This window comes from Harpegnathos saltator, unplaced genomic scaffold (assembly GCF_003227715.2).
Source record: "Harpegnathos saltator strain DR-91 unplaced genomic scaffold, Hsal_v8.6 scaffold643, whole genome shotgun sequence".
Lineage (NCBI taxonomy): Eukaryota > Metazoa > Arthropoda > Insecta > Hymenoptera > Formicidae > Harpegnathos > Harpegnathos saltator.
This window is the reverse complement of record NW_020230475.1, coordinates 163,779-184,093: the sequence shown is the minus strand read 5'-3', so window position 1 is coordinate 184,093 and position 20,315 is coordinate 163,779. Positions and strand designations below refer to the sequence as shown.

Here is a 20,315-nt window from a genome sequence, read left to right as displayed (position 1 = left end):
TCCCTCCCTCCCCTCTCTCTCTCTCTCTCTCTCTCTCTCTCTCTCTCTCTCTCTCTTTCTCTCTCTCTCTCTCTCTCTTTCTCTCTCTCTCTCTCTCTCTCTCTCTCTCTCTCTCTCTCTCCTCTCTCTCTATTTTTAAGTCCGACAAATTATATCATTGTATTGGAATGCATCATTACATAAACGATGTATAGCAAATACGGAAGCCTGATATGGTGAAGAAGCGAGCGATAAATTAGTTACATATTAATATGTAATTGTAACATGGATGGCTGAAAGGAGAAGAGAGATTACAGAATAAATCGGATTAAAATAAGAAATTTTATGCATTGATCAATTTTTCTATTTGTTTTCTATATTACATTCATCTTTCAATCATTCAGCAGAAGTTACTTGTGACATCTGTTCCTATTTTTTCTACTAAGCTCATTATTTTGACCCGACTTATACTTTACTCTTCTACCATTGTTAGTGAGTTCTTGTAATACAATATGTCGGATATCATAAATATTAAACCCACACACTTCAAATAGATATGTTTTGGAAAATGCGGCTGTGAATTACGATTTTCATCACGAATTTACATTCAATTGTTTACGTTATAAACATGATTTTAGTATTTTTTGTATGTAAGATGTCGATATTGTAAAAGGTCTCTATTATATCTAACCGAATTTATTGTTGAGTAATCGAATCACCTTGTTCATTGAGTTGGTTATTCATCCTTATAAAGGTAAGTAGCTTATTCTGCCATATTCTGCCATATTATTATTCACGGAATATCTCTAATGACGTTAGTGTTAACGTTGCTGAAAGAGACATCGTTATCGCGAGATATGTTAATCATATATGATGATGAAGAAGCGTTATAATTGATATGAGGTATCATTACTTCCGCGCACACGTGGATTTCCGTGTACATCCAATGTTTGTACAAAAAAATTCAGCATATAAACGCGCGTGCACACTCCCTCACATACATGCGCGCGCGTGTATACGCACGCATAATTGTACTTTCATTATTCTAATAGAGCGAACTAATAACACGTTACCGTATTCGTAACTATAAATGGCAGATTTCAAGTTGGACATTGTTTTCAATAAATTATTAATTTTACCCGATACGATGCATGAGCAACTGATTTTTTATCGATGAAAAATTCCTATCAATCTATATTTTGTTAACTATGCGAGAAGACTTGCATTTGCGTAATTATTATTCCTACAATTTACATTTAAAATGAGTATTGCCGTTTTAAACTATTTTGTCTTATTTGCTCTGGAAGAAATTTAAGATTTAAAAATATATGTGCAAAAATATTTGCTAAACCACATTTTTTTATCGAATATATCATGTTTTCATGTATTGTAGTCTCTTATAACGTTAAAGTACTTTGTTGTATAAGTTTTCATCACGCAGAAGGTTTTGTTAAAACTTCAAGAAGCTACAAAATCCGCAGAATGAAATTCATTTTTAACTCGAGAAAGAAATTGTTTCAGATTTTTAAATGAGGAATTTCGCCCTATTCGTAGACGCACTAATTACCGAACTCTTTTGCACATTTATCGTATTACGATTCTATATAACGTATCTATTACGATCTCGTGGCATGACATGAGTGCAGTGAAACGAAGGTAGGGAGGGACTACATGTAAGCAACGTTGGGATACAGACAGCAGCGTGCAAGACAATATATACCTGACGAGGCCTGGTGTTGCTGAACGAACACCTGCTCTACACCGGGCCCGAGCGGGGACCTTTGTCCAGAGACCGATATAAAACTCGTACACCGTTTCAGCCGCAGTCAGTAGACTTTCAAGAGACAGTCGAGTATATCACGCGAATCGTATATTGATTGGACGCGATTTTGCTGTTCTTATAATCGGATTATCCATAGATCATGGTGAATCAAATTAAATTTACATTATCGTTAAGTTGTGCCGAATAAACGTGATAAATTATAATTGCGGTGAAATGCTGAAATAATTTTATTGAAGAAATTGGATGAAACTCCATACGAAAGTTTTTCCGTGAGTTTAAAAATGCGAAGATTCGATGGTAGAAATTTTCAACCTAAAAATATGCATTAAACTATAAAAATACGAGAGGAGTTTGTGTTGATTTTTTCTTTAAAATATAATATTCAGAGATCTTTAAATTACGAGATATACAAACTCGAAAGTTTAAAAACCGGAGGATTTAAGAATCTTATACGAAAACTCTGCAAGATTTAAGAATTCTATACGAAGATTGCAAGATTTAAGAATCCTATACGTAGACTCTGTAAAAACGAAAATGAAAGTACCATGGTTATTAACGACGATTATCGCAATGAGCATATTGATTGCCGGCATACGCTCAGACGAAGATCTCAGAAATACGATTAAGTTGCTGCAGGAGCAAGTGAGCGCGTTGCTAGACCATCGGCAGGAAGATTATAATGCTTTGGAGGAGAGTTTAAAAAGAGCAATGGAAAAGAACACCGAACTCATCGTTCTTAGGAACGAAGTGAAACAATTGAGGTAAAATTACATTTGTTGTATCAAGTTTGTAATCGATATCGTAATGAGATATAGTATTAGGAATCATAGGATGACATAATTCAGATATATGTTGATGCATATGCATGAGGAAATCTCAGAAATTATTTATAATTTAAAGGTTCTGCTAAACTAATTTTTTTCGCGCTTCGTAGAGAAATTAATTTATACAGTTTACGAAAACTATTGTGTACATTATTTAGATGCATTAACATTTTTATATGTTAGAAAAATGTTATACATTTTTTTTTAATAATCAGTAAATTATCCATATTCAATGAGTTACTGATGATTAATAATTTTGATGAATTAATTTTTATGATAAAAAAACATTTTCTTATTTCTCTATTCTTTTTAAGTGTTAATTGTAGTTCTATACGAGAAATAATATCGCTACAGTAATATAATACTTTAGAAATACGTATATTATAATCATATTATATATCCTCACAGGAAGGAAGTGAATGTTCTTCGCGGCGGAAGCGGCAATGAGGCGAAGAACGAGCGACTCCGGGTACGATGGCTCGGCAGCGCTGTGATGGAATTGCAAAGTGAAGTTGCCGAAGTGCTTAAGGCACGTAACGCTAGTGAGGAACTGGCCGAGCGATCAAGAATGAGGAGCGAGCTAGCCTTGCTGAAAGGAGATGTCGCCGAGGTTGGTAGGAGTATACGCGATCTTGGAGGCAGGATTACCCAGATTGAGGCTGCGCTAAGCACCATCAGACTCGATATCGGTGCAACGAAGGAACGTGCCAGTCTCTTGACTCGCTCTTGCGCGGATATTGGCAGTCAGGTAAGTTGTTGCCTATCGTAACTATTAGAAAATTGATGAAAAATAAAATACAAGATAGTGGACAGTTATCAGTTTGCAACACAGTTACGTATAAAGTGACTGCGGAAAAAGTTATTGAAATGCTCTATTTTCAGATAACAAATTAATTTTAGAGTTTTTAATTTTCGCATGAGAGATTTAACAATTTTTATCTAATTTAAATACATATTTACACATAATAATTTATATTTCTAATAATACTAGTTTGATTCTTTTACTCGATATAATTTTCTTATTTATTAATATATTACTTAGTTAACTCTAATGTAAAAAATTACCTAATTGTTAATTTAAAAATCTTCAACTTATGTTAAGTGGTTTAATAGATTCAAAATGCTTAACTTCTCTAAATATAATATTTTATTAATTATTAATTATCGTAGAAAAGCGTTTTCGTAGAAAAGATTTGTCTTATATGAGTAGTCCTTTTTTCTATATACTGCAAAAATAATGGGTATATAATACAAGTTGTAATATATATAATATATGTTGAAAGAGAGAGATAAATACATATATACATACATAAATGCATATGCGCTCGCACATATGCAGACTACACACATATATATATATATATATATATATATATATAATTTAGTATCATATTGTTATCACCGCCGTTAGTTCTGTGATGATTTTTAGATGCGCGCGTGCCGTTCAATGGTCACGACCGATTTTCTCGGTCATAATGGCTTGATCTTGTAATGGTGAATATATAAACACACTCTACATATGCACGTACACACATACATACACGCGCGCTAAAGGGCCTGCCATGCAGCTCGCGCGCGGACACGGGCGTTCACGTAGATAACGGCTGCCGCTACCATTTAGTATTTACGACAGAAAGAAGAAGGGGGATGCGTAGCTATTGCACCTGCGCCTTGCGGGGCAACCAGCTGCTTGGTTCCTGTTTCTCGTTTTGTCGCTTGGCAGCTGCTCCTCAACCCGCCTCTGCCCCTTCTTCCTTGCTCCGTCTGTGCAGTAGATCCATTCTTTGGGTTGTACGCATATGGCTCTCAGGCTTGGTTCCTAACATACCCTTCTTCCTCCACTACTTATTAAACACTTCCTGCCCTTTGCACTTCTGTCTTCGACTTTCAATCATCGTACAAAAAGAGTTTTATATACAGCGTGTTTGACGCAAGTCATACCAACGCTCATGTATATGTAGAATACATCAAACGGAGTAATAGGATTGTTATCATTTTATACACAACCACATAGAATTTTGAGTCATTAACGAAAGAAGATTGACGAATTAGTATACGTAATGCAGTGAAGCGAACTTTGTTAGCTATGAAATATCATAAAATTGTAACAATTGATATTTGATAGATAAAATAAGCACTATAAGTTTTTTTATGCTCTATCACTTGTGCACGAATTAAAAAAATATGAAAGGAAATATTGCTAAAATATGGAACACGGATATCGGACGGTTTTCTAAAAAGTGTTGTAGATGTCATATAAAAGTTTAATTTAATTTAATTTTTATTTAATATCTTTTATCTCTTTTATATCATACAATTAAAAAAGAACTGATTTTTCGTTAAGTAATATAATACATTAACATTTAATACAATAGTCAATATTTTTTAAATTCCAAAACCTGGAATTTTTGTGTGTTAATTTATCAATAACTAATAATATATGTCAAATGTCTTATTTCGTCTAATTTCCATTTTCTTATTTTCTGTTTCAATACATTTTCAATTATTCATGTAATTTTATGCACTTTTTAACTTTCTCTTTCTCTTCCTGTCTCTCAATGTAAAAATATACGTGTTTTAAATTTATTTACATAATAATTATTTACATAATAAATAACATTTATTTATGTGATATGTTATATAATATAAATAACATTATAATAAACACAATAAACAAAATATGTGCACGTTATATATAAAACTAAATTAAAATTACTGATATTATACAAGGTCTCCCAGAACGACCGTGCTACTGTTCGTGAGGGCATAGAACGAATTAAAGCGAACGAAAAAGTCTCATCGTTTTATAATATTCGTAATAATCATCGAGTTATTAATTATAGAAGTCAGATGAATAAGTGTGCGCCGAAGGAAGAAATATTTGAATTGCTCGGATTATAGCACGACGTCTAGTCTTTCAAAGAATAGAATGTCAACGTGCAACAAGGAGGACAATGAGCCGCCGATTGTGCTCAGATTGCCGCTCCTACATCTCTCTGCATTATGCCTAAGTTTACGTCAATATAACCACTAAATATTCGTGATTATAACTGTGAGATCATTTTATAAGATAGCCAAAGTAGCTCATATTAAAACCATAAAAAGCTTTGTGATAAAAAAAATATCGAAACGGGGAAAACGATAGAAACCGATGAGATTTATAAAAAATCTCATTGCTTTCTGTCGTAATATATCATTTCGCTGTAGTGAATCTGAAAGAATACTGTTTTTCCTTGTATTCTCTTTATTGTTCTCTTTTAGGAGAATACCCAATAGTTGAAGTATGATCGTTGAAGTAAGAATTCCCATAGAGAGTTATCGTGTCTTATCATTTTGTTCAAATTTACAAGAAAAAAGAATGTTTGATTGAATGAACTAATTTTCTGGTGAGATATGAATAATTTAGAAATTTTGATTGAAAATACCAGAATTCTATTTAAGTTAACCAGAGATATTGATAATTTAGACTGAGTTCTGACAATTTCAATCGAAATTTCTGTATCGTTCGTATTTCACCAGAAAATTGTTTCAATGAAACAAAGATTTTTTTCTTACGTATCGTGAATAAATTGCTGTTAAATTCTGTGGTATATTAACAGAGTATATGAAGAGAAACTCAAAAGTCTATCGTACAATTACGAAAAGAAAATATCTTTAGTTAACTTGAACAAAATTTTGATATTTTCAATCAAAATTTCTGGATTGTTCATATTTTTCCAAAAAATTAGTTTATTCAATCAATCATCAGTTCGTTCATTTTTCTTTTCTTGTAGACTTGAACAAAACGATAGGATACGGTAAGTTTCTGTAGGAATTCTATCATATTTCAACGATTAGATATTCTTCTAACAGAGAACGATAGAATATGAGAAAAAACGATATTCTTTCAGATTCAGTGCAACGAAACGGTATATTACGATAGAAAGCAATGAGATTTTTTGTAAATCTCATCGGTTTTTATCGCTATCTTTGTTACGATTTTCTTTTTATCATAGAATTTTTTATGGTTTTAATATGAACTGTTTTTGTTATCTCATAAAATGATCTCGCAGTTATAATCATGAATATTTAGCGGCTATTTCGATGTGAGCTTAGGCGCAATGCAGCAAGATGTAGACAATCCGAACACAAATAGCAGCGCGTTGTTCTTTTCTTCACCGCGTGCCAGCAATAATTGTTAATAGAACGATTGGGTCGCATTATAAATCTAATAAGGGGAATATTAGAGATTGTTTTCTTTTTATCGAATTTGATATACGTTTTAATATCACTTTCCCACTAATTAATAATGAAGTGACTCAATGCAATTCTCAAATGTACAAGAAAAATGAGTTTAAAGTTTAAAGTTTTTCGTGTGCTACATATAATGACAGCCATATTATAAAAACAGACTTCTAACGAACAACAGTAGTCCAGATGGTAAAGTGATTGTTTGATATGCTAGAACTGTACAGGTTGCGTGAAAAATTCGCGGAGCGAAACTGAAATAAAGAATACCAAATTCTAAAAATGATTTCAATCTTCAATATAGCTTCCATTAACTTCAATACACTTGGCCCAATGGCTCTCCAATAATTTTATTCCATCGCAGAAGTGTGTTTCTGGAAGGTCTGCGAAATATGCCTCTACGGCTGCTATAGCTTCTTCATTTCACAAAAAATGCTTTCCACGGAGGAATTGTTTCAGGTTTCGGAACAGATAGAAGTCGCTGGGTGCCAAATCTGGCGAATACGGTGGATGATCAAGCAATTTGTACTTCAATTCATTGAATTTAGACATTGACAAAACACTTGTGTGAGCAGGTGCGTTGTCTTGGTGAAAAATGATTTGTTTGTGCTGCAAACTAGGTCTTTTCTCACGAATTTTTGCGTCCAATTGATCCAAAAGGTTATAATAATATTCAGAGTTAATTGTTTTACCTTTTTCGAGATAGTCAATTAACAAAATCCCTTTAGCATCCCAAAAAACTGATGCCAAAACCTTTTCTGCCGATCTTTCATGCTTTATTTGCTTTGCAGCTGAACATCCAGCTTCAGTCCACTGTAAACGTTCCTGTTTCAATTTAGGATCATGGTGATAGATCCAAGTCTCATCAATAGTTATAAAACGACGCACAAAATCGGTTTTATTCTTCTTAAAACGATCCAAATGACGCTGAGAAATTTGCTTTCGAGCGAGTTTTTGTTGAATTGTTAACGTATGCGGCACCACTTTTCCAAACACCTTTTTTATTTATAATTCTTTATGCAAAATATGCCGTACCCGTTCATCTGAAATGTCTATGGTATGAGCAATTTCACGCGTAGTCACACTTGGATCTTCAGAAACAATAACATATATTTGCTCAATGATTTCTGGTGTTGATGCGCTTTTTAGACGTCCACTGCGTGGATCATCTTCAATGCTTACGACCACGTTGTACGACCACGTTGAAACTCAAGTGCCTATTTACAAACCATTGTTTTTGAAGGAGCAAATTTCCCTAACACATTTACCATCTCGGAATTAATTTCCATTGCCTTTAAACCTTTTTTAACAAAGAACTCAATCACTGCACGCTGTTTCAAATTTTCCATTGCAAACAAATATACTGACACATCAGCTTCAATTGGCTTGTAAACACAGAAAGAATTGACAGATGGAAATGAAACCTAACCTAGGTTCATGTGTAGAGTGATTCTATGACTGCGTTCCGATATTCACTGCCAGTACCGCAAACATATAATTTGTGTCACATATACTATAGATTTTCAGTACTGGCAGTGAATATCGGAACGCAGCCTATATAACCGACTACAATTTATAATTCTACCGTTTACTTATAGATGCCGCTCCGCGAACTTTTCACGCAACCTGTACATGTTACGGATTTGAATCTTGCTTTTTTCAATTTTTTTAATCTACAATAAAGTGCAATATTGTACAATATATTTTTATTATTGAAAATATAAAAAATAATTTATTTTGTTTATAAAAAATTTTTTGGCCACGCAATAAATAATTTTCAACTTATTTTCCACATTTATCAAATTTTTATTTTTATACGTTGTATTTATTGGGAGTACAAATTAGTTCGGTCCGTTTTTTGTGTTAAAAGATGTATTTATTTCAAAACAAAATGAATGAACAGATCAATTAAAATATTTTCCATCGCTAGCTACTACTTTCTCCCATTTCTCAAGCAATTTTCGAATTCCATCTCGAAAAGATGACTCGTCTTTTGAGGCGATCCAAGTTTTGAGCCATTTTCGACATCTGCGAAAGAAGTAAACCGGTGACCTGCCAAATCGTGCTGCATCCTTCGGAACAGTAATCAGAAGGAGCAATGTCCGGAGAATACGGCGGGTGCGGTAAAACATCCCATTTGAGTATTTCCAAATATTTTTTTACGACTTTTGCGATATGAGGCCGAGCGTTGTCATGAAGAACGCCTTTCAACGTCTCTCGGTTTCAGTTCATAAGGCATCCAATTTCCTCGTTTTTGAATAATTCCCATATCTCAATCGTACGGAAATGGCTTGTTGAGTCACTCCCAATGATTCTGCAACCTCCTCTTGCGTTTGACTCTGATCTTCTTCGAGTAATGCCTTTAATTCTTTGTCCTCGAATTTTTTTGGCTGTCCAGAGCGAGGCTTGTCTTCGACGCTGAAATCTCCATCCTTGAAATGTCGAAACCATTTCCTACATGATTTATCAGTTGGAGCAGCGTCACCATAAACTTCAACAAGCATTCGATAGGCTTCAGCTGCACTTTTCTTCCAATTAAAGCAGAAAATTAAAACCTCCCGCAAATGCTGCTTGGTTAACACAAAATTCGACATTTTCAACACTGTAAAAAGCAAGGTTTTTGTATGAAACTCAAAGCGATATAAACTGGATATTATTGGCAGATGTCTAACCTCTTTGAAACCGCCAAAATCGGCAGTCATTATGAACCATTCATAATAGCCGGAGCCATCTTTTAAAAACGGACCGAACTAATTTGTACACCCAATATATTAACGGATTTCGAGTACTTTCGACTATAGAAAGTGTTTTTGTTGATAAGGAGACGAATCTCCTTGGATATGCAGCAAAACAATAACGAATTATTGTTTTGCTGCATATCCAATTACGAATTTGTTTTGTTTATGAGCGTGCTACATAGATGTTAGAACGTTAGACTATTAATTGCTTTTGAGTAGAGCAAAAACTAATATTTGCAATGTAGAGAATAGCATAAAAAGCGATTTTTAAAAAATACAAGAGCTCAGTATTAAAAATGTCAGTGAAAAATATAACAAATAAATGTTATGTAAACAAAGTAAATTATTTTTTATTGTTTTCAATGATAAAAATATATTGTACAATATTACGTTTTAATACAGATTAAAAAAAATTGGAAAAAAGGAATTGAAGGAAGCAAGGTTCGAATTCGCAATATTTACAGTTCCAGCATATCAATCGATCATCTTACTATTTCGATCATAGCTACTTATTGGAAATCTATTTCTACAATTCGGTACATATGGTACACGGAAAACTTTAAACTCATTTTTCTTGTAAATGTTTGGAGAATTGCGTCGAATCATTTTATTATTAATTTACTATTAATTAGTGGGAGGGTAATATACTAAAACATATCAAATTTGGCAAAATTAGGGGGAACAATCTCTGATCCCTTGTAAGAGTAAAGAGAAAGAGGAGGGAACGTTTGATGCTAAGCGAACCGATGGAAGTGACTATACCAGGTATGTAAATATGAAACCGAAATTTTTGTATAGAAAATACACGTTTATTGTATGAAAATGATAAAAAATATTTTATTCGAAGTATTGCCCATCGCTAGCTATACATTTTTCCGACCTGTCTGACAATTTGTGGATGCCACGCCAAAAAAACTGTTGCTCTTTTGAGGCAAACCAGTCATCGAGCCATTTTCGTACATTTTCGTAAGAAGTGAAATACTGCTCAGCAAGTGCGTGTCCCATCGATGCAAATAACTAATAATCGGACGGAGCCAAGTCTGGTGAGTAAGCCACATGCGAAAGTATTTCTCAACTAAACGCCTCAATCGTTTCCTTGACCAGTTTTGCTATGTGATGGTGCATTATCATGAAGCAAAATTACTTTGTGTTGCCTTTTTTGATATTCTGGTCGTTTTTCACGCAAAGCTTGATTCAAATCGATCATTTGTTGTCGGTAGCGTTCAGTATTAACGGTTTCGCCAGGTTTTAGCAGCTCATTACAGATCACACCCTTCTGATCCCACCAAACACAGAGCATTGTCTTCCGTCCATAGCGATTTGGCCTTGCAGTCGATGTCGATGGTTCGCCTAGAGTTACCCATGATCTTTTACGCTTAGGATTCTCAAAATATATCCACTTTTCATCGCCAGTCATAATTCGATGGAGAAATGACTTTCTTTTGTACCTGGCGAGCAGCATTTCGCAAGTGGTTTTTCGGTTTTCCTGCTGTCTTTCATTCAGTTCATGTGGAACCCATTTTCCCATCTTCTGGATCTTTCCCATGGCTTTCAAACGTATGGAGACGGCTTCTCGTGTCACATTTAATTGATCCGCGAGTTGTTGTTGCGTTTGAGCGTCATCCTCATCCAGCAATGCTTGCAATTCGCTGTCTTCAAACTTTTTCGGTGGTCTTCCACGTTCTTCGTTTCTCACGTCAAAATCGCCACGTTTGAATTTTTTAAACCACTCAAAGCACTGTAATTTATCAAGAGCATGCTCACCGTAAGCTTCGATAAGCATTCGATGCGATTCTGCAGCAGTTTTCTTCAAATGGTAACAGAAAATCAATGCTGTCCGCAAATCGTAGCTTTCAGGCACAAAATTCGACATGTTCAACGCTATTACAAACTATGCTGTCGTATAAAACTTGTATTGTTGTGAATTGAAAATCTTTGTCAGATGTCAACAAATGGAAATGGTGCCAATGACGCGGTTTGACGGTAACTACATTGACAGCTAGGGCCATCTATGGGCAAATTCCGGTTTCATATTTACAGACCTGATATAGGATATCTGAAAAATTTTAGACCAACCAATTTGTACAGGTACAGGTAGAATAGGTAAACTTAAACAATAAAGTCATATAAAATTTTCCAAGATATATGCGGATCGCAAGATATGGTGATCAACTTTTGTTTATAATCGCCATCTACGACAATGATCCGACGAACACGTCTTCAGTCGCATGAAATTGTTTGATACGCGCCGTGCTCCTCGGCAATAAAAAATGAAATTGACTCCAGAGGAGTACACTGATATGATTATTGCCTATAGGCTAGCGGGCGAAAATACACGTGCCGCAGTTAGCTTCTATACGGAACGATTTCTTGAGCGTGCAAGGCATCCGTCGAAAAAAGTGATTTTACGTGCAGTATAAAAATTATATGAGTTTTGGGTGTTTAGTGCATAACTATAAAGCATAGCTGGTGCACTAGTGCACATCATACTGGGTGATCGGAGACTAAAGGTCAGAGAGATAGTAGATGCCTACGGCATATTTTCTGAACATGTGTTCAAAATATTACATAAGAAGATTTGGATATGAGACATCTGACTATGCAATGGGTGCCACGTTTGTTGACATTGAATAAAAAACGCACATACAATACAACATTCTAAAGGAGTATTTGGACCGGATCAAATGGGATACAAAGGATTTTTTGCATCGATTCGTGACTATTGGCGAAACATGGATTCACCCCTACATATCTGAAAATAAGAAACAGTCAAAGCAATGGGCTTTACCAGGCGAACCTGCTTTGAAGGAGGCAAAGATTTCATTCGGCCACCAAAGTTGTGGCAACTGTCTTTTGGGATAGTCATGTTATGTGGCTCATCAATTATCTTCAGAAAGGAAAAACTCTCATTGGCACATGTTGTGCATCATTATTAGAACGTTGAAAGGAAAATCATAAAAAAAGCAACCGCATTTGTAAAAGAAAAAGATGCTTTTTTACCAGATTAATATACTAGTTCATACATTTTGCAATCGTCGTGGTCAAACTGAATTACGTTACGAAATCCTCCCTTTCCCTATTCGCCTGATTTAGCTCCTTGTGATTTTTTTTTATTCCCGAACATGAAGAAATGATTGAGAGAAAAAAATTTGCGACCAATGAGGATATGATTGTTGTCGTAAACGAGTATTTTGTAGGACTTAATCCAACCTACTTTGCTGACGGAATGAGAGGACTAGAAAAGAAATTGACAAAATGTATCGAGCTAAAAGGAGACTATATTGAAAAATAAAACCTATTTTGTTCAAAAATATAAGTGTTTCATTGTTAAGCTTGAAACTTATCAAATAATCCTCAGATTATATCACCAAGGAATACCTTAAAAAATAGTAAAGTAGTGTTAAATTAAGATGAATTGGTAGAAATTCATTTTCGGTAATCAAAATGTTCACTAGTATTATATTTTTAATGATTATATCAGTTATTAATTATTTATTTTATATATAATTAATTATTATTATTAATATTAATATTAATATTAACTAATATAATTAATTATTATTTATCAGTTATTAATTGTTTATTTTAAATATTGTTCAAATTGTTTCTATATTTTTTCTATCATAAAAAAATTTTTTTCAAAATTATTTTTCCATTAAAATTAATAATTAAATTATTTCTATTTCACATCCAATTTTTTAATTCGTTTCTAATTAAAAAAAAATATAAATATTGTTGCGCTCGCTTGCATCTGGGAAATGAATACTTTATTAATGCATATTTATAAAATGCATATATTGCTTTATATTAATGCATATTTATAAAAAGACTAAGCGTTTAACTAGTTCATATTTACAGCATTAAAAACTATTATAAAGACTATTAAAAAATGATCAGATTCGCCACACATTAGCCCGGCTCAGAAACTCATGTGCGGCTCTTTTGTCAGCTATTATTTATGCGTTGACTCGTTGTCACGGTGAATACATTCCTTTTTTATCTAGAACTCGTCGCCTCGTCTGTAACAAGATCATTGACAGCAGTTGATTCTTGAAACAATTCTTGAAAGCGCGGGCGCAACAATATAGAGTATACAGAATGTCTAAAAAGTCCCGGACCGGAAAATATTTCGAAAACAAGACAAACCGATTGTACCACACTGTAAACAAACCGATATAGTTGTTTTATGTCGCCTTTGAAACAATACAATTTTTGTCTAAATCGTTTTTCTCCAAAATGCTTAGTTTTTGAAAAGAGATGTACGGTTGATCTCAGACATTCAGTATATATTATATATATATATTTTTTTTTTCTTAAAATAGAATGTAAGACACAACGAAAAGTGCAATCTTACTTTCAACATTTTGATATCTTTGTATACGAGGGTAGTCCCAGAAGTATCTGACCTAACAAAGAAAAAATTTGGGAAAAAATATCTTTATTTCTCTATATAGTCTCCTTTTAGCTCAATACACTTTTCCCAGCGATGTTCAATAGCTTCGATACCCTGTTTATAGTGGGAATCGTCGAGCTCCTCAATATAGCTATCAAGCCACTTTGGTCCATTGTTTTGACTGTTCCTTCGTCTCAGGTGTGAAGTGATGGACCCATGTTTCATCCATGGTTATGTATCGACGCAAAAACTCGGCTTTATTGTTGTGAAAATTTGCCAAACACTCGATTGAAACATCCTTACGACGCTGCTTTTGTTCCATTGCGAGTAATCGCGGCACCCATCTTGCGCACAGCTTTCTCATGTCCAAATTTTCAGTCAATATGCGATGTACAGCACTTTTTGAAATGCCTACCATGTCTGCTAACTCGCGCACTTTCAGTTGGCGGTCATCCAATACCATTTTGTGGATTTTCTTCACCATTTCTGGCGTGGTCACCTCATTTGGTCGACCACTGCGATGTTTGTTTTGGCAGCTCCTACGGCCTCGTTTAAACTCTGCCTCCCAATATTTTACTGTTGTAAACGAAGGATCAGACTCCCCCAGAGTAGAATCTAGCTCCGCTTTGATATTGGTTGGACTGAGGCCTTTTAAATGAAAGTATTGTATCACATATCGATGACCAATTTTTTCCATGTTTACAAATTCACTGAGAGCATTCACTATTGATGGCTGCCAGACAAATACTAAACAATGTAACGTCATCAAACTTCAAACTTAAGCTTTATAAGGTTGGTACTTTCTACCATAGTCATTCTTTTCAAACAACAACCGCTATTTATACGTCAGGTCAGGTACTTCTGGGACTACCTTCATGTATATATATATATATATATATATATATACAGGGTGTCCCATTTTAAAAAATGCTCGATAATTCTTTAAAGAAGCATTTTCAGCAAAAATGTTTCGGACAAAAGTTCAAATTCATCATATTAACAAAAGTCAGGGCGCTATTATAACAATATATTCTTGAGATCAAGTAGAGCAAGAAAGTGTAATCAAAAAACCACTTTTTCTTCCGACAAATAGCGAGATATCATGAGTTAAATAATGAAAAAGTTATTAAGTTTTCCTTAAATATCTCAAAAAATATTAGGCAAATAAAAAAATGTTTCAGACAAAAGTTGTTTAAATTAATTGGTAAAAAAAGACGGTGTCATAAAAAATTGAGGTTTCCATTTACGAAAAGTAATGATTAGTGAATATCTCGAAAGTGCTACTTCTAAACAAAATAATATAGTTGTTTTATGTCCCCCTTGAAATTATACAACTTTACAATCATAAAACATTTTTGCTGAAAATGCTTCGTTGAAGAATTATCGAAGTGTGTCTTTTAAACTGGGACATCCTATATACAGGGTGTTCATTTGAAAACTTTCCAGCTAATTATCTCGAAAACTATGAAAGATATTAAAAAAAGCTAAAACGTATTCTATGATTTCGAAGAGGAAAGAGAATGGCATTATCAGTTTATTATTTGGAGGGCATTTTCAAAGTCAATTGAAAGTCAACTTAATTTTGTAAAATAGAAAGCCCAATTTTTTATTATATCTTCTTTTTCTACCAATTAATTTTAACAACTTTTGTCTGAAACATTTTTTTAATTTGCCTAATATTTTTTGAAATATTTAGGGAAACTTGGTAAATTTTTCAACATTTAACTTACGATATCTCGCTAACTATTCGTCAAGGAAAAAAATAATATTAGACTTTTGTACTTTATGTACTGTCAAGAATATATTACTATAATAGTGCCCTGATTTTTATTAATTTGATGATTCTGAAGTTTCCAAAAGTCAGTAAGTTAACAAAAGTCAGGGCGCTATTGTAACAATATATTTTTGAGACTAAATAAAGCAAGAAAGTCTAGTACCACTTTTTCTTTCGATAAATAGCGAGATATCGTAAGTTAAATATTGAAAAAATTATTAAGTTTTCCTCAAATATCTAAAAAAATATTAGGCAAATAAAAAAATGTTTTAGACAAAAGTTGTTCAAATTAATTGGTGGAAAAAATAGTGTAATAAAAAATAAGGGTTCCGATTTAAGAAAACGCAAGTTGGCTCTAAATGACCTTGTAGGTCATGGTAGGCCAAAGTCAAATTCAAAGTCACCATCAAGTCTGTTATTCGATTTTCTACAACTTTTGTATTTAAAGTTTTTCATGAAAACTTGATTCTGCAAAGTTATCCGCCGGTTCCGGTATTTTTAAGACACCTTGTATACAGGGTGTTTGATAGCTGATCATGTAGACGAAAGTTGGAGATAGATTGGGTGTAGCCGAGAAGAAAAGTCATGTACCATAATGTCAAATTGGCAATAGTTATCGAGTTAGCGAGCGCGAACGACGAGGAGTGAGCGAGCTATAAGGAAAAAGTTATGAAGAAAAAGCTCGCTCGCTCCTCGTCGCGCGCGATCGCCTCTTGTCGCTTACGTTGCTCCTCATCGCGCGCGCTTGTCTACACCGCAACTCGCTGACTCCGCCTGTAACAAATGTCTACGTGCTTACTGCGGCCGCCCTCCGCTCTCTACGTGCTCGTTGGCTCACATGTTTTAATTAATAACTCGGTAACTATTGCCAATTTGACATTATGGTACATGACTTTTCTTCTCGGCTACAGCCAATCTATCTCCAACTTTCGTCTGCATGATCAGCTATCAAACACCCTGTATACAGGGTGGAAGGTTATACTCCCCATTCGGGTTTACAACCCGAAGTGTGAAGATAGATTGGGTTAAGATAAATATAAAAGTTTCATACCGTTTTGCGAGAATCGCAATAATTATCGAGTTATTAATGACAGAAATCTGAGGAGTGGGAGCACGCCGGCGTAGATGATTGGAGAAACGTTGCAGCTGCTTAGGCCGCAGCGCGGCCCAGTCGATCCAGCAACTGTTGCTGGTACGCGGCGATGGTAAAGACGATGCGCCGCTATTCGTTATTTTATCTCGCCGAACCTACGTCTCGCCACACGTCGCCAACAGTTTCTAGGTCGAGTGAGCTGCGCTGTGGCCTGAGTAGCTGTAACGCTTCTCCAATCATCTATATCAGCGCGCTCCCATTCCTCAGATTTCTGTCATTAATAACTCGATAATTATTGCGAATCTCGCAAAACGGTATGGGACTTTTATGTTTATCTTAACCCAATCTACTTTCACACTTCGGATTCATAATAGTTTTTTAATTATAACAGCGCAAAGTTAGACGTTTTCCACGCCCAACGTGGTCTATAGACGCTCCGCGGCAAACTGTGTGTGTGCGGGCTGAGCGGTAACGCGGCTCGCGCTGAGCGTCGCGCGGCGTCAAAGCGCCAAGATGCCATCGCGACAATCAGCGCGAGACGCGTTATCGCTCAGCCCCTACGCACACAGCTTGCCGCGGAGCGTCTATAAGCCGCGCTGGGCATGGAAAACGCCTAACTTTGCGCTGTTATAATTAAAAAACTATTACGATTTTCACATTATGGTACAGGACTTTTTTGTTCCTTTCACTTAGCTCTATATCTCTACGGAGCCCATGTGCCAAAGTTCTGAGACAACCTGTATACCAGGTGTGGCGGTTAATAATTCTTAATTTTTTTAAGAGATGACGCTGGAAACAAGGATTAGTTCACAATCTAACCTCTTATGTCAAAGCTCGGCAAAATGTGCACGCGACGGCCGATTTTCGACTATCTCCGCCCACCGCTATTCCCTACCTCTGTGAAGTTGGCCCCACCTTTTCAAAATTTGGAAAGAATGAGCAGAGTTCTAATTGCCATCCAAAGAGTTCTAGAGTTCTCTATCAATAAAAAAAGAGTTCCGTTGATTAAAGTGGTCAAAACACAAAATAAACTTATAGGGGGCCAACTTCACAATTGCGTAAATTTCAAAAGGTCATAACTTTTTTACCTTAAACTTTAGCGCTTTGATGCTTGAAGAAAATCGATAGAACTCTTCGAGGGGCTACCAGAACTCACAAGAAATTGACCGATTTTTGAAAAAAATTTTTCTCTTAGAAAATTCTGCATCTGTGATACTTTGATGAGCTAGAACTTTTTCATTTCTGCTCGAATCGATTCGAGTCATAAGGAAACCGATAGAACTCTTCGGGGGGCTACCAGAACTCTCAAGAAATTGACTGATTTTCGAAAAAAAATTTTCTCAGAAAATTCGGTATCTGCGATATTTTGATGACCTAGAACTTTTTCATTTCTGCACGAATTGATTCGAGTCATAAGGAAAACCGATAGAACTTTTCGGGGGGCTATCAGAACTCTCAAGAAATTGACCGATTTTCGAAAAAAATTTTTCTCCTAGTCGGACTTAGAAAATTTTGCATCTGTGATACTTTGATGAGCTAGAACTTTTTCATTTCCGCTCGAATCGATTCGAGTCATAAGGAAAACCGATAGAACTCTTCGGGGGGGTTACCAGAACTCTCAAGAAATTGAACGATTTCCGAAAAAAATTTTTCTCTTAGAAAATTCTGCATCTGTGATACTTTGATGAGCTAGAACTTTTTCATTTCTGCTCGAAGCGATTCGAGCGGAAATGAAAAAGTTCTAGCTTATCAAAGAGTATCACAGATGCAGTATTTTCTAAGTCCACCTAGGAGAAAAAATTTTTTCGGAAATCAGTCAATTTCTTGAGAGTTCTGGTAGCCCCCCGAAGAGTTCTATCGGTTTTCCTTATGACTCGAATCGCTTCGAGCAGAAATGAAAAAGTTTTAGCTCATCAAAGTATCACAGACGCAGAATTTTCTAAGAGAAAAATTTTTTTCGGAAATCGTTCAATTTCTTGAGAGTTCTGGTAGCCCCCTGAAGAGTTCTATCGGTTTCCTTATGACTCGAATCGATTCGAGCAGAAATGAAAAAGTTCTAGCTCATCAAAATATCACAGATGCAGAATTTTCTAAGAGAAAAATTTTTTTCGGAAATTGTTCAATTTCTTGAGAGTTCTGGTAGCCCCCCGAAGAGTTCCATCGATTTTCTTTAAGCATCAAAGCGCTAAAGTTTAAGGTAAAAAAGTTAGGATCTTTTGAAATTTACGCAATTGTGAAGTTGGCTCCGCCATAACTTTATTTCGTGTTTTGACCACTTTAATCAACGGAACTCTTTTTTTTTATTAATAGAGAACTCTAGAACTCTTTGGGGGCAATCAGAACTCTGCTCACTTTTTTCAAATTTTGAAAAGGTGGGACCAACTTCACAGAGGTCTATTCCCTTTACCTCGCCGCTCCGCGTGCTGCCTACAAGCCGCTCGAGTCTCAGGAGCATGTTTCCAATAGTTTTCCACGTCACCCATGAAGTACTATTGTTAACGCATTTTTTTTAAGTGGTATCCACAGTAAGCCTAATCCACTGATGACTGTAATAACCCGTAACTAATTGATCAGAAGCGAAATAATATATGTTAAATGAAGAATATTCAATTCGATTTTCGGCGTCTTTTATTGGTAAGAGTGGAAACGTCAATTTGGATATTGCATGTAGCGAACCGCATAAGATGTGGTAAGGAATCGTCGCTTAAAGAAGAACACTTCTCATTTTTTATAAACTTTATAAACATGTTTGAAAAATGAAGAGGCCTACTGGGGATACTACTTAAAAAAAAAAAACCCGTCAACAATAGTACCTCATGGGTGACGTGAAAACTATTGGAAACACGCTCCTGAGGCTCGAGCAGCTTGTAGGCAGCACGCGGAGCGGCGAAGTAAAGGGAATAGCGGTGGGCGGAGATAGTCGAAAATCGGCCGTCGCGTGCACATTTTGCCGAGCTCTGGTTTAGACGATTCAAAAGTGGTGATTTTGACTTGAAAGACAAAGAACGCCCAGGTCAACCGGAAAAATTTCAAGATGTCGAATTGCGAGCATTGTTGGATGAAGACGATACCCAAACTCAACAACAAATGGCAGAGAGATTAAATGTTGATCGCCGAACCATTTGTGATCGTCTGCATGCCATGGGAAAGATCCAGAAAGCAGGAAAATGGGTACCACATCAATTGAACAGATGGAAAAGCGAAAAACGGTGTGGGAAGTTTTGCTTTCTCGGCATAAAAGAAAGACTTTTTTGCATCGGATCGTGACTGGAGACGAAAAATGGATATATTTCGAGAACCCAAAACTTAGAAAATCATGGGTTGACCCAGGACAATCATCAACATCGACCGCAAGACCGAATCGCTTTGGAAAGAAGACAATGCTGTGTATTTGGTGGGATCAGAAGGGTGTACCATGAGCTTCTGAAAATAGGTGAAACAGTTGATACCGTTCGCTACCGTCAACAAATGATCAATTTGAACCATGCATTGAACCATTGATCG

At 35.4% G+C, this 20,315-nt stretch overlaps 1 protein-coding gene across 1 annotated transcript in view; it reads left to right on the top strand.

Moving 5' to 3' along the window:
* Nucleotides 1-2,135: 2,135 nt before the first annotated feature.
* The window catches only part of LOC105185589 (protein scabrous), a 30,336-nt gene continuing 12,156 nt past the window's right edge, over nucleotides 2,136-20,315 (top strand). The window contains exons 1-2 of the mRNA XM_025304731.1: nucleotides 2,136-2,523; nucleotides 2,995-3,334. Of these exons, the coding sequence (XP_025160516.1) occupies nucleotides 2,297-2,523; nucleotides 2,995-3,334 (567 nt within the window). The 5' untranslated portion in view covers nucleotides 2,136-2,296. The remainder of the gene's footprint in view (nucleotides 2,524-2,994; nucleotides 3,335-20,315) is intronic.